Here is a 24,780-nt window from a genome sequence, read left to right as displayed (position 1 = left end):
GTGTGTCCATCCCCAGCATGTTATCCTATGTGTGTCCATCCCCGGCATGTTATCCTATGTGTGTCCATCCCCGGCATGTTATCCTACGTGCCCATCCCCAGCATGTTATCCTATGTGTCCGTCCCCGGCATGTTATCCTATGTGTCCGTCCCCGGCATGTTATCCTATGTGTCCGTCCCCGGCATGTTATCCTGTGTGTCCATCCCCAGCATGTTATCCTGTGTGTCCATCCCCGGCATGTTATCCTATGTGTCAATCCCCGGCATGTTATCCTATGTGTCAATCCCCGGCATGTTATCCTATGTGTCCATCCCCGGCATGTTATCCTACGTGTCCATCCCCGGCATGTTATCCTACGTGTCCATCCCCGGCATGTTATCCTGTGTGTCCATCCCGGCGTGTTATCCTATGTGTCCATCCCCGGCATGTTATCCTATGTGTGTCCATCCCCGGCATGTTATCCTGTGTGTCCATCCCCGGCATGTTATCCTATGTGTCCATCCCCGGCAGGGGTGGACTGACAACTCATGGGGCCCCAGGGCAATAGGGGATTATGGGGCCCCTGTGTCTTTGCCCAAACTCAAAAAAGCCTATGAAAAAGGTACCAGGGGCATCTCATGGGGCCCCCTACTGACCCCGGGCCCTCGGGCAGTGCCTGAGTTTCCAAATGGCCAGTCCGCCCCTGATCCCCGGCATGTTATCCTATGTGTCCATCCCCGGCATGTTATCCTACGTGTCCATCCCCGGCATGTTATCCTGTGTGTCCATCCCCGGCATGTTCTCCTATGTGTCCATCCCCGGCATGTTATCCTATGTGTCCATCCCCGGCATGTTATCCTATGTGTCCATCCCCAGCATGTTGTCCTATGTGTCCATCCCCGGCATGTTATCCTATGTGTCCATCCCCGGCATGTTATCCTATGTGTCCATCCCCGGCATGTTATCCTGTATGTCCATCCCCGGCATGTTATCCTATGTGTCCATCCCCGGCATGTTATCCTATGTGTCCATCCCCGGCATGTTATCCTATGTGTCCATCCCCGGCATGTTATCCTATGTGTCCATCCCCGGCATGTTATCTTACGTGTCCATCCCCGGCATGTTATCCTATGTGTCCATCCCCGGCATGTTATCTTACGTGTCCATCCCCGGCATGTTATCCTATGTGTCCATCCCCGGCATGTTATCCTATGTGTCCAAAAACGCAAACACAAAATAACAAGTCTAAACACTAATGCAAAAACGCTAAAAACCGCTGAAAAAGTCACATTTTTAATGCACAGCTGTGTGCTTGGAGCCTTACAAGAGAAGAGCTGCTGATCTGCTGTGTCAGAGGACATTTAATTACCGGTTATATACTGATTATTCGAATGCAGAGATTTGACTCTTTCTTGCTTCTTGCAGCGGCTGATTAACCAACGTGACGCTCTGAAGGAAACCAATGAGGAGCTGAGATGTTCTTTGGTGCAGCAAGACCACCTAAGTCAGTCTGGTGAGTCCCTCCAGCCACGCTTGATATATCCCATACCTAGAGGGCGCTGTGCTCACTCTAACTATTAGGTGTATTATCCCTTTCTCTGCCAGAGCCGTTTTTGTGTTTTTTGCACACGTTTAACCACTTCAAGTCCGGACCAGGGGCGGACTGACCATTTGGAAGGGCACTGCGCGAGGGCCGGGGTCAGTGGGGGGCCCCATGAGATGCCCCTGGTACCTTTTTCATAGGCTTTTATGAGTTTGGGCAAGGGCACAGGGGCCCCATGATCCCCTATTGCCCGGGGGCCCCATGAGTTGTCAGTCCACCCCTGGTCCGGACACTTTTTAGAAAAAAAAAATAACCCAAATTAGTTTATAACCAAAAATTATAATTTTTCAAAATAGTTTTACATTTTTATTTTATTTTTTTATATTATTATAAAATGCCTTGTTTGCCTTGTGGTAAATACACCCCTGACCACGCCATCTGAGGACTGTAAGCTGCAGTATATTGCGTTTTTTGTTTTTTGTTAGATTTCTTTGAACAAACCAAGCTGTCCAACAAAAGTGGCAGTTGGAGGGGTTGGGACAAACCATATATGGCCATAGACCATATTCTGCTTTTATTGTATAAACCCAACAATTCACTACTTTACATTTATCTTTATACTGTGTATTATGTATCATTTTTTCTCACTGCTGTTTGCTCATATTTCAGGAGATTCTGGACTAAAAAATATTGACAATCTTGCCGCAGAGCTCCTTCCGGTAGAGTATCGGTGAGTAGCTGATTAATGGTGGAATATTGCTGCTCAGGAGCTGTGCTCACCCCCATCAACAAATATTTGTTAAAAAAAATCCCAGTTTTTACCATGTATTATATTTGTATTAATTATAAATTAATAAATACAGTTAGGTATATATTTGGACACAGGCACAATTTTTTTTTTTCAGGTATTGACCAAAATATATTCCAGCTATAGTTCTATATGGGCTGAAAGTGCACACACTCAGGTTTAATTTGAGGGTATGTACATCCAAATCGGAGGAAGGGTTTAGGAATTACAGCTCTTAAGAGTAGCCATCCCCCCTTTTTCAAAGGACCAAAAGTAATTGGACAATTGAATCAAAAGCTGTTTTGTGACCAGGTATGGGCTACTCCCTCACTATTTCTTCATCAATTAAGCAGGTTATTTTTGTATTAATTATTCACTAATATTTAGTTATATAACAGAAACCACAGATTTACAATTTATTATATTTGTATTAATTATTTCTTAATAATTAGTTATATTAAGGAAATACCAGTTTTTACCAATTATTATATTTATATTAGTTAATACTTATATCCGGAAAATCTCATTTTTAAAATGTATTATTTTTGTATTAATTATTAATTAATATTTAGTTATATTAAGGAAATTCTAGTCTTTAAATTGTATTATATGTGTTATTATTATTATTATTATTCATTAATAATTAGTTATATTATGGAAATCCCAGTTTTTACCATGTATTAAATTGTATTATTTTTAGCTATATTAAAAGAATTCCAGATTTTACCATGTATTATATTTGTATTAATTATAGGTTAATAATTGGTTATATTAAGCAAATCCCAGATTTTACCATGTAATATATTTGTATTAATTATGAATTAGTAATTAGTTATATTAAGCAAATCCCAGATTTTACTATGTATTATTTTTGTCTTAATTATTCAATAATATTTAGTTATATAAAGGAGAACCCCAGGTTTACAATTTATTATATTTGTATTAATTATTGCTTAATAATTAGTTATATTAAGGAAATCACAGTTTTTACCATTTATTATATTTATATTACTTAATACTTATATCAGGAAAATCTCAGTTTTAAAATGTATTATTTTCGTATTAATTATTAATTAATAATTTGTTATATATAAGGAAATTCTAGTTTTTAAAATGTATTATATGTGTTATTATTATTATTATTAATAATCATTAATAATTAGTTATTTTCGGGAAATGCCAGCTTTTACCATGTATTCATTTGTATTATTTATTCATTAATAACTAGCTATATTAAGAAAATCCCAGTTTTTACTGTACATTATTTTTGTATTCATTATGAATGAATAATTAGTTATTTTAAGGATATCCCCGTTTCTACCAGGTATTATATTTGTATTAATAATTCATGAATAATTAGGTATATAAGGGAAATCACAATTTTCACCGTGTCTTACATTTGTATTATTATTAAATAATAATGAGTTATATTAAGGAAATCCATGTTTTTATCGTGTATTATATATATATTTTTTAAATTCTATTAATTTTTCTTATTATTAAATAATAATGAGTTATATTGAGGAAATCCATGTTTTTATCGTGTTTTATATATTTATTTTTTTAAATTCTATTAGTTTTTCTTATTAAATAATAATGAGTTATATTAAGGAAATCCATGTTTTTATCGTGTATTATATATTTATTTTTGTAAATTCTATCAATTTTTCTTATTGTTAAATAATAATGAGTTATATTAAGGAAATCCATGTTTTTATCGTGCATTATATATTTATTTTTTTTAAATTCTATTAATTTTTCTTTAAATAATATAATTGTATATAACAATTACACCTTTATAAAAAAAAGATGGCACTGCAGATGCCATTACAGCCTGAAGGTGGCGCTGTTCTGCAGGCTGAAGGATTATTTTGTTACTGAATCCTCCAGGGGTCATTAGGCCAAAGCTGAGGTAGCAATCGTATGTTTGGGTCCACTGTGGTCTTCGATCGTAAGTGAGACTGTCCTGGAGTTGTCAAGTGCAGCCATTTATTATACAATCTGTCGTCTTTTTTTAGGGAGATGTTCATCAGACTCCAGCATGAAAATAAAATGCTCCGCGTGCAGCAGGAGGGTTCGGAGAATGAGCAGATCACCGAGCTGCAGACACAGCTGGAGGAGAAGCAGAGGAAGATGAGTGAGATGGAGACGGAAAACAGGTGAGAGTACTGCTCGCAGCGCCGTCTGTAGGAAGACAGTGGCAAAAAAGCCGGCCCCCCTGCTAGCATCAAGGCTGAGGGCTCTTGACAGGAGTACTGAAGCAGGATGCTGTGATGTTTTCAGAACAATATGTAGAGCAACCCTGTTGGCCCCTCCCACCAGCCATGATTTGCCTGCATTGCATAGAAAAGTACAGGGACCGAAGTGATGTCACTGGATCTTAAAAAGGGTATGTAATGAAAACAGTTTTTAAATTAAAAAAGAAAATGTGGCCCCGGGAGTAATTCCTCTGGGAAGACTGGAAAGACCCAGTACCTCCTGATTTGGACGGATCTACCTTGGTCTGGCCAGGGGCTGGGGACGCAAAAAGTCCGCAAACTCAGTGCCCCCTGGGGAAGACGCTCTCAGGGGTGTCACTAGTAACACTTGGGTGTGGGACCCCACGGTGTGAAGATGACACATGGCCACTGTTTTTCACCTCTTTTTGCACAGCGCCCTAAGGACCAGGTCTTTTGGCTAAGTCCAGGGCAATTTTTGCTATGGGCCTTAGGGCCTGGTCTGTGCACATTTCGGCACGGTACCATTTTTTTTATTTTACTTTATTTATTTATTATGCACTCCCACGTTTGTCACTTTTTTCTTTGCTTTATGTGTGTGTTTTTCACGGATGGAGGGTGTGGGTCCTCGGGCCTACCCTGAAGTCTAGGGGGAGGATGTGTGGCCATACGGTTCCTTCCTCCCCTGATCCCTAGGAGGCTCTTCTTCGGGAGAGCCTCCTTGCCTAGTACTGGATGTCCGGCTATGGCTGGGCATAGGGAACGGTGGTCCACCAGGCCTTTTGGCCAGGAGGACCAATTGGGAACCTTGTCCCCGTCAGGAGCTTCGTGCCCCGGGGGATCAGGGTAAGCGGTCCAAGCCCCTTTAGGGGTAGGACACAGCACACCCCTAAGTGCACTTTTTCGTGTGGTGTTTTGCACTTGCACTTTTTTTGTGAACACTTACGGGTTTTTTCGTTATAGTTGCACGTTTGCGGACTTAAAAAAAAAAAAAAAGAAAATGTGGCCAAACGTCTCTTCTAGGTCACAGAACTTCACTTACTTGTGCTCTCCTGTGATTCAGAATCACAGAGCTGCTCTGGGCTATGGAAGGACCCCTACAATAATGTCAGGATCCACCTAGATGCCTAATCGGCAGCTTGGGGGCATACTTCTCTTCCGGATCACAGGACTGCACTTGCGCTCTCCTGTGACTCAGAATCACAGAGCTGCTCCAGGCTATGAAAGGATCCCTACAATAATGTCAGGATCTACCCAGCTTGGGGGCATTCTTCTCTTCCGGATCTCAGGACTGCACTTAATTGTGCTCTCCTGTGACTCAGAATCACAGAGCTGCTCCAGTCTATGAAAGGATCCCTACAATTATGTCAGGATCCACCCAGATGCCTAACCGGCAGCTTGGGGGCATTCCTCTCTTCCGGATCACAGGACTGCGCTTAATTGTGCTCTCCTGTGACCCAGAATCACAGAGCTGGTCCAGGCTATGGAAGGATCCCTACAATAATGTCAGGATCCACCCAGATGCCTGACTGGCAGGTGGCTCAGCCTCTCAGCACACCGCTGGGAACCTGAGCCAACCGCTCCAACTCCTTCCACAGCCTGGTGCTCCAGTAATCACTAGAGGGGCAGAGCAGACTAAGAACTGAATGATAAGCGGTCATGTGATTGCCGGCAGGGGACAGCTGCAGCATAAGTATGATGCTGCAGCAAGGAGGTGAGTATAGATGCTTGTTTTTTTTAGAATCCCACACGTCTCCTTTAAAACTGTAATCAGTATGTTGATTAGTGGGGACGGAGGAATCAGGGAAGGCAAAAGTATAAGCCGATTAAGCTTCCACTTTACATTTGCAGTAAAAGTAAGTTGCTCACTCGGGGGTCCACGTCCAGGTTCACAAAGGGACCCCGTTCTGCTCTTTATTCAGTCTACCAGCGAAACGTTTTGTAGCTGTGAACCCCCAAAGCGCTCACCTCTGACCACTTCCAGGTTCACAAAGATACCCCGATCTGCTCTTTATTCAATCACTACCAGCCAAACGTTTTGTAGTTGTGAACCCCAAAGCGCTCAACTCTGATCACTTCCAGGTTCACAAAGAGACCCCGATCTGCTCTTTATTCAGTCATTACCAGCCAGATGATCGTAGCTGTGAACCCCAAAGTGCTCACCTCTGACCACTACCAGGTTCACAAAGAGACCCCGATCTGCTCTTTATTCAGTTATTACCAGCCAGATGTTTTTTAGCTGTGAACCGCAAAGTGCTCACCTGTGACCACTTCCAGGTTCACAAAGAGACCCCAATCTGCTCTTTATTCAGTCATTACCAGCCAGATGTTTTGTAGCTGTGAACCCCCAAAACGCTCACCTCTGATCACTTCCAGGTTCACAAAGAGACCGCAATCTGCTTTTTTTTCATTCACTACCAGCCAAATGTTTGTAGCTGTGAACCCCAAAGTGCTCACCTGTGACCACTTCCAGGTTCACAAAGAGATCCTAGGTTCACAAAGGGACCCGGATCTGCTTTTTAGGCAGTCTACCAGCCAAACGTTTTGTAGATGTGAACCCCAACGTGCTCACCTCTGATCACTTCCAGGTTCACAAAGAGACCCCGATCTGCTTTTTATTCATTCACTACCAGCCAAACGTTTTGTAGCTGTGAACCCCAAAGTGCTCACCTGTGACCACTTCCAGGTTCACAAAGAGATCCCAGGTTCACAAAGGGACCCCGATCTGCTCTTTATTCAGTCACTACCAGCCAACTTCCAGCAGTGGTTTTATGTCACGTCACCCGTTTGCATTGCGGAGTTCTCCTATACCGTGATGACATTTGTCTCCCATTTATCAGATTAAACCTGGGCCGTGTGGAGGAGTTACAGCAGCAGATCGCGGATCTCCAGAAAACATTACAGAATCAGGACACAGAAGCAGAAGGAGCGGGGGTGAGTGTCATAAACAGGGCTGCCATTAGGAATCTTGGGGCCCAATACAGCCTGTCAGGGCCCTATCTGCATTGTCACGCTTTTCGTTTCACCGATAGTCATTTACGTATTTATTTTTGCTTTGCATCTTTTTGATATCTTTATCATTTATTATTTTAGGTTGCTGTTTGAAGCATGTAAAAATAGAGCTCATCCACAGGGTTTTACCCCCCCCCCCAACCACAAGTGTAAAGAGCCATTGAGCCAAGAACACAAGGGCCAAACCTTTCAGTCTATGTGTACAGCTGTCTGTTCAACAGAAGCCGGTCTAACTACCGGATTCTGCAGCATTCGATCAGCACGTGCAGCCAGTGTCTGCAAGCTCTGATCTGTGTATTCGGGTGAGTCCCTCTGTAAGGCCTTGTGCACACAGAGCGTTTTTGCAGCCACTTTTAGGGGCGTCGGGCATTTTTTGGACTGCTTTTAAACAGCCCTCCATGTTATCCTATGTGTCCATGCACAAGCTGTAGCGTTTACCAGCAGGAAAAAAACCGCAGGGCCCGTGCGTCCAGGAGCAGCAGCGTTTTGGCAGAAAAACCGCTTAGCGCGGCTAAACATGTCAGCCGCATTTAGTGGCGCAGTGTTTTTTTTTTTATTTTATTTTTTTTACCGTTCTGAGGCCTTAGTGTCTCAGCGGGAGAGATCCCGGTATCCACATTGTGTTCATGCAATGATCCACAGGGAAGAAAAAATATATTTGAAATATATTTAAAAAATATTCTTCCCAAATATATTGACATATATTTGAAACGCTACAATTTTGGCCGTATTCAATATATCTCAAAATATATTTCAATAAATATATATATATATATATACATTGTATGTTGAAATACATTTTTATTACAAAATATATGAAAAATATATTTTTTTAAAATATACTCTCCAGATTTTTTTTTTTTTAACGTATAAAAAAGTAATTTTAACATATATTTTGCATATATTTGTATTTTGCATATATTTGAAATGCTACAATTTTGGCTGTATTCAAAATATTTCAAAATATATTTTAATAAATATATATATATATATATATATATACACTGTATGTTGATGCGTTTTTTATTACAAAATATTTGAAAAATGTTTTTAAAAATATATTTTTTTAAAATATATTCTTCAGATTTTTTTTTTTAACATATAAAAAAGTAATTTTAACATATATTTTGCATATATTTCTAAATACAGTCAGGTCCATAAATATTGGGACATCGACACAATTCTAACATTTTTGCCTCTATACACCACCACAATGGATTTGAAATGAAACGAACAAGATGTGCTTTAACTGCAGACTGTCAGCTTTAATTTGAGTTTTTTTACATCCAAATCAGGAGAACGGTGTAGGAGTTACAACAGTTTGCATATGTGCCTCCCACTTGTTAAGGGACCAAAAGTAATGGGACAGAATAATAATCATAAATCAAACTTTCACTTTTTAATACTTGGTTGCAAATCCTTTGCAGTCAACTACAGCCTGAAGTCTGGAACGCATAGACATCACCAGACGCTGGGTTTCATCCCTGGTGATGCTCTGCCAGGCCTCTACTGCAACTGTCTTCAGTTCCTGCTTGTTCTTGGGGCATTTTCCCTTCAGTTTTGTCTTCAGCAAGTGAAATGCTCAATCGGATTCAGGTCAGGTGATTGACTTGGCCATTGCATAACAGTCCACTTCTTTCCCTTAAAAAACTCTTTGGTTGCTTTTGCAGTATACTTTGGGTCATTGTCCATCTGCACTGTGAAGCGTCCAATGAGTTGTGAAGCATTTGGCTGAACATGAGCAGATAATATTCCCGAAACACTTCAGAATTCATCCGGCTGCTTTTGTCAGCAGTCATATCATCAATAAATACAAGAGAACCAGTTCCATTGGCAGCCATACATGCCCACGCCATGACACTACCACCACCATGCTTCACTGATGAGGTGGTATGCTTAGGATCATGAGCAGTTCCTTTCCTTCTCCATACTCTTCTCTTCCCATCACTCTGGTACAAGTTGATGTTGGTCTCATCTGTCCATAGGATGTTGTTCCAGAACTGTGAAGGCTTTTTTAGATGTCATTTGGCAAACTCTAATCTGGCCTTCCTGTTTTTGAGGCTCACCAATGGTTTCCATCTTGTGGTGAACCCTCTGTATTCACTCTGGTGAAGTCTTCTCTTGATTGGTGACTTTGACACACATACACCTACCTCCTGGAGAGTGTTCTTGATCTGGCCAACTGTTGTGAAGGGTGTTTTCTTAACCAAGGAAAGAATTCTTTGGTCATCCACCACAGTTGTTTTCCGTGGTCTTCCGGGTCTTTTGGTGTTGCTGAGCTCACCGGTGCGTTCCTTCTTTTTAAGAATGTTCCAAACAGTTGTTTTGGCCACGCCTAATGTTTTTGCTATCTCTCTGATGGGTTTGTTTTGTTTTTTCAGCCTAATGATGGCTTGCTTCACTGATAGTGACAGCTCTTTGGATCTCATCTTGAGAGTTGAAAGCAACAGATTCCAAATGCAAATAGCACACTTGAAATGAACTCTGGACCTTTTATCTGCTCATTGTAATTGGGAAAATGAGGGAATAACACACACCTGGCCATGGAACAGCTCAGAAGCCAATTGTCCCATTACTTTTGGTCCCTTAACAAGTGGGAGGCACATATGCAAACTGTTGTAATTCCTGCACCGTTCACCTGATTTTGATGTAAATACCCTCAAATTAAAGCTGACAGTCTGCAGTTAAAGCACATCTTGTTCGTTTAATTTCAAATCCATTGTGGTGGTGTATAGAGCCAAAAATGTTAGAATTGTGTCAATGTCCCAATATTTATGGACCTGACTGTATATTGACATATATTTGAAATGCTACAATTATGGCCGTATTCAATATATTTCAAAATATATTTATATAAATATATATATATATACACTGTATGTTGAAATGCATTTAAATTACAAAATATATGAAAAATATTTTTAAAAATATATTTTTTTAAAATATATTCTTCAGATGTTTGTTTTTTTTACATATAAAAAAGTAATTTTAACATATATTTTGCATATATTTGTAAATATATTGACATATATTTGAAATGTTACAATTTTGGCCATATTCAATATATTTCAAAATATATTTCAATAAATATATATATACACTGTATGTTGAAATGCGTTATTATTACAAAATATTTGACAAAATTTTTTAAAAGTATATTTTTTTAAAATATATTCTTCAGATTTTTTTTTTTAACATGTAAAAAAGTAATTTTAATATATATTTTGCATATATTTCTAAATATATTGACATATATTTGAAATGCTACAATTATGGCCGTATTCAATAAATTTCAAAATATATTTATATAAATATATATATACACTGTATGTTGAAATGCGTTTTTATTACAAAATATTTGAAAAATATTTTTAAAAATATATATTTTTTAAATATATTCTTCAGATTTTTTTTTTAACATATAAAAAAGTAATTTTAACATATATTTTGCATATATTTGTAAATATATTGACATATATTTGAAATGTTACAATTTTGGCCATATTCAATATATTTCAAAATATATTTCAATAAATATATATATACACTGTATGTTGAAATGCGCTTAAATTACAAAATATATGAAAAATATTTTAAAAATATATTTTTTTTAAATATATTCTTCAGATTTTTTTTTTTTACATATAAAAAAGTCATTTTAGCATATATTTTTGCCTATATTTGTAAATGCATTCCAAAAATGTAGATTTGTATTTTTTAAGACACGGTATTTTTTTTTTTTAAATTTTCATATATTTTGTAATAAAAACACATTTCAACATACAGTGTAAGCTCATTTGGCTTCCACTATTGCACAGGTGTCAAACACAAGGCCCGTGGGCCGAATCCGGCCCTCCATTTCTTGTGGCCCTTGCACCTTTCCTGCAGGTACCCCCTTGTCTCCGCCCCCATCCTGTCTCAGCAATTGGCAGCAGAGAGGACAATAGAACTCCTCTGCCAAATTCTGCACCTCTCAGTGCAGTTGCAGTACCCCCTCATCTCTGCCTCCCCTGGTCTTAGCATTCAGCAGACTCTGGTAACTGACTCCACTCCTCCTCTGGGTCCTCCTCCAGACCCTGCTTTCCAGCTCTGCCCCCAAATGGGTACACGATGATGTTCGGGAGGGTGTGGGATTCTTGACATCTGATATAATAGGGGGTGGGGTGCTGATAGGGCCTGCAATGAAATGGAGTTTGACTCCCACATGTGTTTTGCTCCACATGTGAGTGCTGCGCTGGGGTCATGTCTCCACCCCCAACCCCCCCCCCCCCCATGGCCGCAGGCTGTGTTTTGCGAAAAGCCAATAAGTAAAACTACACAGCTCTGCCCCTACTGAAATTATTGTGCCTGGAGTTGGGCTTTAAATAATGTTTTTAAAAAACTCAGTGAATGAGTCTATTTCTATAATCGTTTCTAATTCTTTTTTGTTTGTATCCTAGTCCGACACTCTGAAAAAGAAGATTGAGGCTCGGATGTAAGTATGTGTTGATCTTTGGTGTAACTGATGTGTCAGGAGCACCTCTCACATATTGCACCCACTGGGACAGATGTATGGATGCAGCCAGTCTTGCTAGCTACAACTGTTGCACACAGAGAGACGGAGGGGTTCCTCTGACGAGTCAGAATCCCACCATCATAGACAAATACTCATCTAGTTAGCGATGTAGTAAAGTAAAAGTTCAATAACCTGAATACATTTTGGATTTGGGAGCCAGCTGTGACTTCCTGAGGAATCATGCACAAGATCCCACGGCAAAGGGAGACCACGTGGATTGTGTCCCAGGAGGGTGGGGGTGGGAAGTGGGAAGAATACCACCCCCCTTCCTTACATTGGTGGAAGAGAAAGGAATGTCCCCCCTACATTGGTGGTGGTGAATGAGAAGAATGTCCCCCTTACATTGGTGGAAGAGAAAAGAATGCCCCCCTTACATTAGTGGAAGAGAAAAGAATGCCCCCCTTACATTGGTGGAAGAGAGAAGAATGTCCCCCTTACATTGGTGGAAGAGAAAAGAATGCCCCCCTTACATTGGTGGAAGAGAAAAGAATGTCCCCCTTACATTGGTGGAAGAGAAAAGAATGCCCCCCTTACATTGGTGGAAGAGAAAAGAATGTCCCCCTTACATTGGTGGAAGAGAAAAGAATGTCCCCCTTACATTGGTGGAAGAGAAAAGAATGCCCCCCTTACATTGGTGGAAGAGAAAAGAATGTCCCCTTTACATTGGTGGAAGAGAAAAGAATGTCCCCCTTACATTGGTGGTGGTGAATGAGAAGAATGTCCCCCTTACATTGGTGGTGGTAAGTGAGAAGAATGCCCACCACTGTAAGGGGGACATTCTTCTCACTTACCACCACCAATGTCAGGGGAGCATTCTTCCTAGTTACCACCACCAATGTAAGGGGGGCATACTCACTTACCACCACCAATGTAAGGGGTGCATTCTTCTCATTCACCATTACCAATGTAAGGGGGACATTCTTCCCACTTACCACCACCAATGTAAGGGGGGCATACTCACTTACCACCACCAATGTAAGGGGTGCATTCTTCTCATTCACCATTACCAATGTAAGGGGGACATTCTTCCCACTTACCACCACCAATGTAAGGGGTGCATTCTTCTCATTCACCATTACCAATGTAAGGGGGACATTCTTCCCACTTACCACCACCAATGTAAGGGGGACATTCTTCTTTCTCCCACCAATGTAAGGGGGGCATTCTTCTCTCCTTCACCAATGTAAGGAGAACATTCTTCCCACTTACCACCACCAATGTAAGGAGGACATTCTTCTCTCTTCCACCAATGTAAGGGGGACATTCTTCTCTCCTTCACCAATGTAAGGAGGACATTCTTCCCACTTACCACCACCAATGTAAGGGGGGCATACTCACTTACCACCACCAATGTAAGGGGTGCATTCTTTACACTTCCACCAATGTAAGGGGAACATTCTTCCCACTTACCACCACCAATGTAAGGGGGACATTCTTCTCTCTTCCACCAATGTAAGGGGGACATTCTTCTCTCTTCCACCAATGTAAGGGGGACATTCTTTTCTCTTCCACCAATGTAAGGGGGGCATTCTTTTCTCTTCCACCAATGTAAGGGGGGCATTCTTCTCTCTTCCACCAATGTAAGGGGGACATTCTTTTCTCTTCCACAAATGTAAGGAGGACATTCTTCCCACTTACCACCACCAATGTAAGGAGGACATTCTTCTCTCTTCCACCAATGTAAGGAGGACATTCTTCTCTCTTCCACCAATGTAAGGGGGACATTCTTCTCTCTTCCACAAATGTAAGGAGGACATTCTTCCCATTTACGACCACCAATGTAAGTTAGGACATTCTTCTCTCTTCCACCAATCTGAAGGGGGACATTCTTTTCACTTGACAACACCAATCTAAGGGGCATTTTCCCAATGACCCCGATAGACTAATCTTACCAGGTGTTCCCTGAGACCTGAAAATAACTTCATGGGTTCCTACTGGAAAGTAAAAGTTTGAGAGGCTGCTTTATAATATAAGAAGGGCATTCAAGTCAAACCGGGACTTTTACAGGTATAAAAAGTGATTCTAGTGCGGCGGTATTACACGCAGTAGTATGTGGCAAGTGTGTCCTATTACTGATAGGCGATGCGCATGTCCCAGTCCAGGGACCGTTAATCAAAATGGCAGACAACAGTGTTAGTGGGTGCATGGAACAGCATGTGGTGAATGAAGATGTCAAACCCGTGGATATCTACAGAAGACTTCAAGCACAGTACGGTGATGAGACGCTCAGCCTCAGTAAGACATTTGAATGGTGGAAACATTTCAAAGATGGCCGTGCGTCGATCACTGACGATCCTATCCGTGGTGGTTCCCAGCCCACAACAGTCATTCCTGTGAACATTCAGCACATGATCCTGGATAATCGACACATAACCTGTTGTGAAATTGCACAAGAGACGAATCTTTCTGTGTGAATGGTGAACACAACGATGCTGTCCTAGGATGGTTCAGGAATACTGACAAATCTTTCTATGCCAAAGCTTTCCAGGCATTAGTTAAACGCTGTGATAAGTGTATAAATGCATCAGGGGAGTATGTCGAAAAATAAATGCAGTTTCCACTCCTTGAAAAATGTGTCCTTTTATTATATAAACTCAAAAGTCCCGATTTGACTTGAACGCGCCTCGTACATTGAGGATAAGGGTGCTACCGATCACAATGAGAAATCAGAAATTAGAAGGTACATCTAACATGTAGTGGGGGGGTTTTGGGGTTTGTAAGCCGCTGATACTGTATGTTGGATCTACTTTCTGACCTCATCTTGTGATCAACAAACTTTTCCGTGGTTTGTGGCTCTCTCCTCCTTTTCTATATCCATCATACCACCAGGAACACCAGACTGTGCGTCCACCCATGGTAACATTTTTATTCTCCACAGGGAAGAGCTAAAGGAGGTTCATGATGCTATAGAGACCAATAAAGAGCTTCTGGAAGATCTTCAACCAAAAGCCGATCAGAACGGTGAGTTTAGGCTGCCGGGGACTCTGTGTAGGTGACCACGGTGGTGGGGGAGGTACTTGGTACTATTTAGTATCTTTTTGTTGTTTTGGTAGCTTATCAAATCAGCTGATTGCTAGTTGAATAGGTGGATTTTGCATTCATTTTGGTGCTACCCTCTTCCTATCAGCTCCTCCCCTTCAGTCCTGCACAGTTGTACCAGCTCCTCCCCTTCAGTCTTGCACAGGTGTATGGCTCCTCCCCTTCACTCTTGCACAGTTGTACCGCCTCCTCCCCTCCAGTCTTGCACAGTTGCACCGGCTCCTCCCCTCCAATCTTGCACATGTGTACTGGCTCCTCCCCTCCAGTCTTGCACATGTGTACTGGCTCCTCCCCTCCAATCTTGCACATGTGTACCGGCTCCTCCCCTCCAGTCTTGCACAGTTGTACCAATTCCTCTCCTCCAGTCTTGCACAGGTGTACCGGCTCCTCCCCTTCAGTCTTGCACAGGTGTATGGCTCCTCCCCTTCAGTCTTGCACAGTTAAACCGCCTCCTCCCCTCCAGTCTTGCACAGTTACACCGGCTCCTCCCCTCCAGTCTTGCACATGTGTACTGGCTCCTCCCCTCCAGTCTTGCACATGTGTACTGGCTCTTCCCCTCCAGTCTTGCACATGTGTACTGGCTCCTCCCCTCCAATCTTGCACAGTTGTACCAACTCCTCCCCTCCAGTCTTGCACAGGTGTACCGGCTCCTCCCCTCCAGTGTTGCACAGTTGTACCGACTCCTCCCCTTCAGTCTTGCACAGTTGTACCAGCTCCCCCTCCTTTCCAATCTTGCACAGGTGTACGGCTCCTCCCCTTCAGTCTTGCACAGGTGTACGGCTCCTCCCCTTCAGTCTTGCACAGGTGTACGGCTCCTCCCCTCCAGTCTTGCACGGCTCCTCTCCTGGACAGAAATGTCTTACTCTGATTTCACCGCACACTGTGAGCTTCTCCTAATGTGCATTAGAAGCTGCAGCAAGTCAGATAGAGCTCCGCCTCATTTCCTGGCTGGAGGATGTCCAGTATCATCTAGCCCAAACTAAGTAGGTGACCCCACTCTGCACTACCCATGTAGAATCTTCCAGAGCATCATCCTTGTTCTCTGCTTCACCCCATCACTGTCACTACTACTTACTTATGAAGCTCTTTTTTTATTCTAGGAATTTGTGTCTGTTTTGGTGTAGAAGCTTCTGTTTGTTCATCTCATAGTGAAGGACATTAGCAGTCCATACACACAGAGCACACAATGGATGATTGTTATACAAGTCGCCTCTTCTCCCTCTGCCTGCTACCTGTCACCTGGGGGGGGCGCCATCTTTGACTTGTTCATGAAGTTATAAAATCCAAGGCTGACATCTTCTTTGCATGTGACATCATTTAGCAGTTAATCTAGCAGCATTTCTTTACTTTTTGTAGTCATGAAACTTTGAAAATATGCAAAATCTTGAGGCACCCCCTAATGTAACTGCTACTTAAATTTTTATAAGTCTGCAGAGGTGTGAAAAAAAGAAAAACCCGTAAATGTGCAAGTGCAAAACAAAAACACAAAAAAGAGCACTTGGGTGTACTTTAGTCCACCCCCCATAGGGGTAGGACCTCTATCCTGATCCCCCTGGGCACGAGGCTCCTGACAGGGACTGAGGCATTTGCTACTAAGAGCACCCCTGAGGCGACCACTCAGGGGGCACTGCTCCGCAGACTCTCTGCCTCCCCAGCCCCTGGCCAGACAAGGTAGATCCATTCAAATCAGGAGGAACTGGACCCCTCCACTCAAGGAATGAGGCGGTTTTCCCGGGGGGAATCACTCCTGGGTCCCAACTGCCTGTGAGCACCACGGTTTCTGTTCCAGCCGGTACTAGCCTTCACAGCCAGCCATCATCGCCAAGAATGACAGCAGAGTGCCCCCTACTGGACACTTATAAGAACAGATACTACACTTGATCTTAGCCAAAAGGCCGAGAACTGAGAATTGGCGCCAATTGTTACCTATGGCAAGACCAGGAACAAGCACACTTTTTTTTTTTTTTAAGTCCGCAAACGTGCAGATAAGGAAAAAACCTGTAAGTGAATCACAAAAAATGTGCAAGTGTAAAACACCACACGAAAAAGTGCACTTAGGGGTGTGCTTTGTCCTTCCCCCGAAGGGGATGGACCACTACCCTGATCCTCCGGGGCACAAAGCTCCTGACAGGGACAAGGTTCCCATTTGGTCCTCCTGGCCAAAAGGCCTGGTGGACCACCGTTCCTTGTGGCCAGCCGAAGCCAGCCACACAGTACTTGGCCAGGGGGCTCTCCCGAAGAGAAAACCCCCTAGGGACAGGGGAGGAAGGAACCAAAAGGCCACACATCCTCCCCCCAGACTTCAGGGCAGGCCCGATGACCCACACCCTCCATCCTGTGAGAAAAACACACACATAAGTAAAAAGTGACAAACGTGGGAGTGAAAAATACATAATTAAATAAATCTTATAAAAATAATAAAAAAAGTGGTCGTGCCCAAATTGTGCACTGACCAGGCCCTGAGGCTTGTAGCAAAAAAATTGCCCAGGACTTGGCCAAAAGGCCCGGTCCTAGAGGCGCAGTGCAAAAAGTGTTTTAAACACGGTGACCATGTGCTCATTCACAACATGGGGTCCCACACCCAAGTGCTACTCAGAGCACCCCTGAGACGACTACTCAGGGGGCACCGTGTTTGCGGACATTCTGCCTTCTCAGCCCCTGGCCAGACCAAGGTAGATCCATCCAAATCAGGAGGTACTGGGTCTTTCCAGTTTTCTCTGAGGAATTACTCCCAGGGTCCCAGCTTAACTCGTGGCGCTCCCCGATTTCTGTCCCTCCGGTACTAGCCTTCCGGACCCCATCATACCAGTGAGGGTACTATACAACAGCCATCCCCGCAAAGCTAGAATGGCTGAGAGCACCCCCACTGGACACTGATAAGAACAGATTTTTGATTGAAAAGATACTTTTATTACAGAAGCATCAAAAACAACATGATACGTGTAATCGGGGTACATCTCACCCTGTACTGCGATGCAGCGCACCACATAGCAATACAGTTCCAAGCATACGATAAATACATTCAGAAATAAATACATTCGCTCAGCGGTATGATGCCTGACGTGATGTGCAGAGGATGAATCCCCCGACCAACACGTCATGCATGACGCCGCTTACCCCAAAAACCATAGCATCCTGATACACAGTACTAAGTCATGCAATAAACGAAAGCGAAAAACGAAAAACCGAAAGTCACAATCTACAATAAGCATCGGGTGTGTGGGGGGGGAGGGGAAAAAAGGGGGAAACACAGGCCCGAAGCTTTATTGAAGGGACAAAGACACGCAAGGGGGAGTAGGGGGAAGGGGGAATCTTCAGACGTCCTCTTCCTCCTTAAAGTCCATCAAGGAATAGTCTCTGAGCAGACTGAGGATCAGTCTGCGGCAGTCCTCAATGGACATCCTCTCCCGCTGGTGGATGAGGCGCTTTCTGGCGCACCATAAAGCGTCCTTAAAACAACACAGCACCCGCCAGGTGCCGTCAATGTCCTCCAGAGAAAAGGTTCCACAGAACAGTCCATTCAACACCCCAAAGTGAGTGATGGCTGTCTGTGGTACAAAGTCCTTGAGTTCAGGTTCCAGGGCCCCCAACAGGGCCTGAGCAAATGAGCAAATGAGCACTCCCAGAAAACGTGATGAGCCGTTTCCTCGTGGATGATGCAGAAGGGGCAGTGTCTGTATCTGCTCAGGTTCCTGGCATGCATAAATGTCCTGAGAGGCAACCCCCCTTGGATTGCCTGTTGGTGAGAATGTTGGAAGAAACATTCCTCCAGACCACCTTGCAGGTGTCTGAAGGCAGGCCTGGAACCGACTCCAAAATGTCGCTTGCTCTGATCAGCTTGTAAATGGTCTTTGGCTTCCACAAGTCAGGCTTGACTCCCTGCAGCCCTTGCTCCCTGATGAACTTGAAGGTATCCAAGTAGTACCAAGGAGTGTCCCAGTTGTAGGGGATGGAACTGTCCCAAGTGTCCCACCCGAGGGACCTCCAGAGAGGCAACAGGAAGAAGCGAGACATTGCGTTCCCGCCAGAGACCATAATCCATTTGGGCAAAGTTCTGCGGATGCAGTTGCAAGCAAAGAACACCCTCAGTTGGGTGGCGATGTCAGGCACGCCCTTACCGCCCTTGAGGGGTTCCTTGAACATGACTGCCCGCTTCACTCTGTCCATCTTGGAGCCCCAGATGAAGTGAAACACCGCCCTGGTGATGACCTTACAGGTGTAGACCCGTGGGGGCCAGGCCTGGGCGAGGTACTGCAACACAGGGAGAATCTCGCTGCGGAGTACCAGTGTCTTCCCTTCGATGGTGAGGTCTCTGAGGCTCCAGAGTCCAAATTTCTGCCGCATTTTAGCCAGTCTCTCCTCCCAAGACTTCAAGTAGGGGTTTTCTGGGTGGGAAATATATCAAACAAATTTGCATATTTTTTGAATAATCCCATACTTCTTGAAGGCTGAGGAAAGGTATGGAAATTAGTATGCAAATTAGGGTAACCATAATCCTTTGCAATTGGATCAGAACACTCTGCCTAATATTCAACAACAACAAATGGAGTATATTATATGGGAACTAAATAAATAAAATGATAAAATAACTAACTGGTCTTTTGGTTAAGGTCAGGGTACTTGTTCCTGGTCTTGGCCATAGGTAACAATTGGCGCCAATTCTCAGTTCTCGGCCTTTTGGCTAAGATCAAGTGTAGTATCTGTTCTTATCAGTATATGGCCTGCATTACTCTCCACCAGTTGCCCCACCAAACCTTGCCCAGGTCCGCCTCCAACCCCACCCCAGGCCCTGCCCCCAACCACGCCCCTTTAAAGCTTATGAAGTTACATTTTTTTTAGAATAAAGAGTCCAAAATATAATATAAAATACAGCAGAGTCCCCCTTTACATAAGGTGCCCCCATCAGAGGCCCCCTTTATATAATGTTCCCATCAGAGTTCCCCTTTACATCAGGTGCCCCCATCAGAGGCCCCCTTTATATAATGTTCCCATCAGAGTTCCCCTTTACATCAGGTGCCCCCATCAGAGTCCCCCTATATATAATGTTCCCATCAGAGGCCTCCTTTATATAAGGTGTTCTCATAAGTGTAACTTCCCCCTTCCCCCTTGTACTCACAGATCTTCTCATGAATGCAGCTTCTCCTTCTTTCAGTCATGTGATAAGTCACATGACAAGGGAAGAGAGAAAGGACACTCTGCCTTTGCTCCTTAGTGCCGGCTGTCTATTGCCCCCTGCAGGCAGGAGGGAGGAGAAAGCCAAATCCTCCCTCCAGCAAGTGTCAGCAGCTGTGACAGGGAAACTGCTCCAGTCACTGAGGAGCGGCACCAGCAGTGTATCCCCCTCAACACAGTGCTTGGGGCAGGATGGTGCTGCTTTTAGCACCTGCCCCCCCCCCCACTCTAATTTGGCGCCTGGGACACACTCACCCTCATGTTATTTTCATTAGTCAAATGCGAGCAGGCGAGTGGAAATTTCAAGCCCTGCCATAAGGCATTGCAAGATTGACAGTTGCAAGCATGACTCCCAAAGGCAGAGGCATGATGGGACTTGTAGTTTTGCACCAGCTGGAGGGCTGCCAGTTTGACACCCCTGCTTTGAGAAGACAGAACCTGCCTAATTTCCTGCCTGGAAGACATCCAGCATTATCTAGTGCTTTCCCCCCAGCCTTAATGGTCCTGCCCCCACCCCCTTCATTCTTTGGAAGCTGCTTCATGTCAGATTGAACCTGCCTCATTTCTTAGCTGGAGGACATCCAGCATCATCTACTCTTTCCACCCCAGCCTTACTGGTCCTTCCCCGCCCCCTTGATGCTTTAGAAGTTGCTTCAAGACAGATAGCGCCCGCCTCATTTCCTGGCTGGAGAACTTCCAGCATCATCTAATGCTTTCCTCCTCAGCCTTACTGGTCCTGGCCCCACCCCCTTTATTCTTTAGAAGCTGCTTCAAGACCGATAGAGCCCGCCTCATTTCCTGGCTGGAGAACTTCCAGCATCATCTAATGCTTTCCTCCTCAGCCTTACTGGTCCTGGCCCCATCCCCTTTATTCTTTAGAAGCTGCTTCAAGACAGATAGAGCCCGCCTCATTTTTTGGTTGGAGGATGTAGTTTCGCAACAGCTGGAGGGCCACCAGTTGACACCCCTGATCTATCCCTTTCTTCCCCGGCATCATTGTCTTTGCCCCACCCCTTTCACTCATTGGATTTGTTATATCAATAATGGGGGTTCAGTAAGATAGCATTTTCCAGACTGACATCCGCCCGTCAAGGCTTTTTTAATATTTTCAGAACTGTCTCATTGCTAGGATTGGGGTGGAGGGCTCTGAGAGGAGTACGGAGCCGGGGTGCATAACTCCTCCCACCTGATGCAAGAAGAACCATCCTTCTTCTTGCATCAGGGTGGAGGGCTCTCAGAGAGCAGTATGGCCAGAGTGCTGTGATGTGATTTGCATAACCCCTCCCACTTCTCAGAGAGCAGTATGGCCAGAGTGCTGTGATGTGATTTGCATAACTCCTCCTACTTCTCAGAGAGCAGTATGGCCAGAGTGCTGTGGTGTGATTTGCATAACTCCTCCCACTTCTCAGAGAGCAGTATGGCCAGAGTGCTGTGATGTGATTTTGCATAACTCCTCCCACTTCTTGCATCAGGGTGGAGGGCTCTCAGAGAAGAGTACGGAGCCGGGGTGCATAACTCCTCCCACCTGATGCAAGAAGAACCATCCTTCTTCTTGCATCAGGGTGGAGGGCTCTCAGAAAGCAGTATAGCCAGAGTGCTGTGATTTGCATAACTCCTCCCACTTCTTGCATCAAGGTGGAGGGCTCTCAGAGAGGAGTACGGAGCCAGGGTGCTGGGATGTGATTTGCATAACTCCTCCTAAGAGCCAGCCTACTTCTTGCATCAGGACTGTTGAGAGGAGTACTCAGGCAAGGTGCTGTGATGTGATGTACCCCTCCCACCGGCCATAATATGCCTGAATCACATAGACAAGCACAGAGGCCCAGCGATGACATAATTTCAGTTTCAATAAAAGAAATAGAAAAGTCTTGCAATTCAAGGTTACAAGCATTGCACTTGCTGTGAGTATAAGGATATAGGAAATGTAGGATTTCTAAAAACTTGACTTTTATTTTTATTTGGAGAAACAGTTTTTCTTTCTCTCAAGAAACAAAATAAAAAAAAACAAATTCTGTTCTATTACAGCCCAACGGGTGGAGGAACTGGAAGCGGCTCTGCGTAAGAAGGATGACGACATGAAAGCAATGGAAGATCGCTATAAGATCTATCTGGAGAAGGCCAGGAATGTGAGTTCCTTGTACAGAATTGTCTGCAGGAGGTCAGTCTAGGTTCACACCTACGCATTTCGCAGAAACGCACAGCAGTCCATTGAACATGATTTCCTATGGGACACGTTTGCATCTCCACGTTTTCACCCGCTGCGTTTTTGGAAAGGGTCAGGGATTTTTTTAAATGCAAAATGTTGCGTTTTGGTTCCATAAACTTCAATGGAGATGCTGCAGAATGCGTTTGACACATTTTGATGCGTTTTGTGTTTTAATCTGCCAAACAACAAGTTGAAAAAAAAACACAAAACGCATCAAAAATACATGTGCAAAAAACGCAACACGCACCGCAAAAAGCACTGCAGAAATGGATCAATCGCAAACTGCATAGGTGTGAACCGAGCCTAACACAGTGTACACAGAGAGGGTTATCTATGAAGAAAAACACATCGCTGTGTGAATGTCTCAGGCGTGTGCACAACCGGCACACATAATCCTGATCTGACTAATGTTTATATTGTAAACTGGGGACTGTGATGTAATGGGGGGACTGTGATGTAATGGGGAGACTGTGATGTAATGGAGGGAATGTGATGTAATGGGGGGATTGTGATGTAATGGGGGGACTGTGATGTAATGGGGAGACTGTGATGTAATGGGGGGACTGTGATGTAATGGGGAGACTGTGATGTAATGGAGGGAATGTGATGTAATGGGGGGATTGTGATGTAATGGGGGGACTGTGATGTAATGGGGAGACTGTGATGTAATGGGGAGAGTGTGATGTAATGGAGGGAATGTGATGTAATGGAGGGATTGTGATGTAATGGGGAGAGTGTGATGTAATGGAGGGAATGTGATGTAATGGAGGGATTGTGATGTAATGGAGGGATTGGGATGTAATGAGGGGATTGTGATGTAATGGAGGGAATGTGATGTAATGGGGAGACTGTGATGTAATGGGGAGAGTGTGATGTAATGGAGGGAATGTGATGTAATGGAGGGAATGTGATGTAATGGGGAGACTGTGATGTAATGGAGGGACTGTGATGTAATGGGGAGACTGTGATGTAATGGGGAGAGTGTGATGTAATGGAGGGAATGTGATGTAATGGAGGGAATGTGATGTAATGGGGAGACTGTGATGTAATGGAGGGACTGTGATGTAATGGGGAGACTGTAATGGGGAGAGTGTGAGGTAATGAGGGGACTGTGATGTAATGAGGGGACTGTGATGTAATGGAGGGATTGGGATGTAATGAGGGGATTGTGATGTAATGAGGGGACTGTGATGTAATGGAGGGAATGTGATGTAATGGGGAGACTGTGATGTAATGGAGGGACTGTGATGTAATGGAGGGAATGTGATGTAATGGGGAGACTGTGATGTAATGGAGGGACTGTGATGTAATGGGGAGACTGTAATGGGGAGAGTGTGAGGTAATGAGGGGACTGTGATGTAATGAGGGGACTCTGATGTAATGGAGGGATTGGGATGTAATGAGGGGATTGTGATGTAATGAGGGGACTGTGATGTAATGGGGAGACTGTGATGTAATGAGGGGACTGTGATGTAATGGAGGGACTGTGATGTAATGGGGAGAGTGTGATGTAATGGGGAGAGTGTGATGTAATGGGGAGACTGTAATGAGGGGTGTGTGATGTAATGGAGGGATTGTGATGTAATGAGGGGACTGTGATGTAATTGGGGGATTATGATGTAAAGGGGGATGCCATGATGTAAGGGAGTGGGGATTCAAAGGAAGGGGGGGGCAGTGATGCAAAGGAGGGCTGCTATTTAAAAGGGGGGGGGGGTTGAGTTATAGCACGATCATGAGATTTGGAAATCTAATGGCAGGACCTCTTAAGGACTTTATGAGGGGCCCCTCTGCAAGGGTTTTTTGTTGTTGTGTCCAGAGTTGGGCGACCCCTGAAGGTCGGATTGTCCTTGAAGTCCGGCACTAACAATGCTTCCATGATTTCTCCGCAGGTAATAAAGACTTTAGATCCCAAGCTGAACCCGGCCTCCGCGGAGATCATGTTACTGCGGAAGCAGCTGACCGAGAAGGATCGCAAGATCGAAATGCTGGAGGTAGGAGGCTCATTGTATGGGTGGGGGGAAGGGGGCGCCATGTTCTAACGGGCCGTGACAGAACCAATGTACTGTATATTTGTTCTTTTTATCTTCTTTATAGAAAATGTTTTTGAAAACTGATTACCCTTCCCTACAGAGGAGGCCTGCGGGCCGTATGCATGTATACATTGTCAGATTGCGCACAGATGAGCATGTACTGCATAGTGCGCCCTGCTGATATTATCTTGCTTGCAGTCCTGTCAGTGAAAGTTGGGCAGTTTACTGACATGGTGACTGA

The 24,780-nt window shown here is 44.0% G+C and overlaps 1 protein-coding gene, 1 non-coding gene and 1 pseudogene across 2 annotated transcripts in view; 2 read left to right on the top strand and 1 right to left on the bottom strand.

The window, feature by feature from the left end:
• The window catches only part of HOOK1 (hook microtubule tethering protein 1), a gene marked incomplete at its 3' end in the record, with an annotated part of 130,781 nt that extends 106,281 nt beyond the window's left edge, over positions 1-24,500 (top strand). Inside the window, exons 13-20 of the mRNA XM_089659580.1 lie at positions 1,405-1,492; positions 2,192-2,252; positions 4,328-4,468; positions 7,366-7,459; positions 11,977-12,011; positions 14,971-15,053; positions 22,329-22,429; positions 24,399-24,500. Of these exons, the coding sequence (XP_089515706.1) occupies positions 1,405-1,492; positions 2,192-2,252; positions 4,328-4,468; positions 7,366-7,459; positions 11,977-12,011; positions 14,971-15,053; positions 22,329-22,429; positions 24,399-24,500 (705 nt within the window). The remainder of the gene's footprint in view (positions 1-1,404; positions 1,493-2,191; positions 2,253-4,327; positions 4,469-7,365; positions 7,460-11,976; positions 12,012-14,970; positions 15,054-22,328; positions 22,430-24,398) is intronic.
• Positions 16,919-17,038, bottom strand: LOC149438996 (U2 spliceosomal RNA; annotated as a pseudogene).
• LOC149438995 (U2 spliceosomal RNA) lies at positions 19,793-19,984 on the top strand. The gene has a single exon (XR_016307883.1). It is a non-coding gene; the product is annotated as a U2 spliceosomal RNA (small nuclear RNA).
• Positions 24,501-24,780: the final 280 nt, after the last annotated feature.

This window comes from Staurois parvus, unplaced genomic scaffold, assembly GCF_062004578.1.
Source record: "Staurois parvus isolate SC_StPar_1 unplaced genomic scaffold, SC_StPar_1.0 ptg001167l, whole genome shotgun sequence".
Classification (NCBI taxonomy): Eukaryota; Metazoa; Chordata; class Amphibia; order Anura; family Ranidae; genus Staurois; species Staurois parvus.
This window is presented reverse-complemented; position numbering and strand designations above follow the sequence as displayed.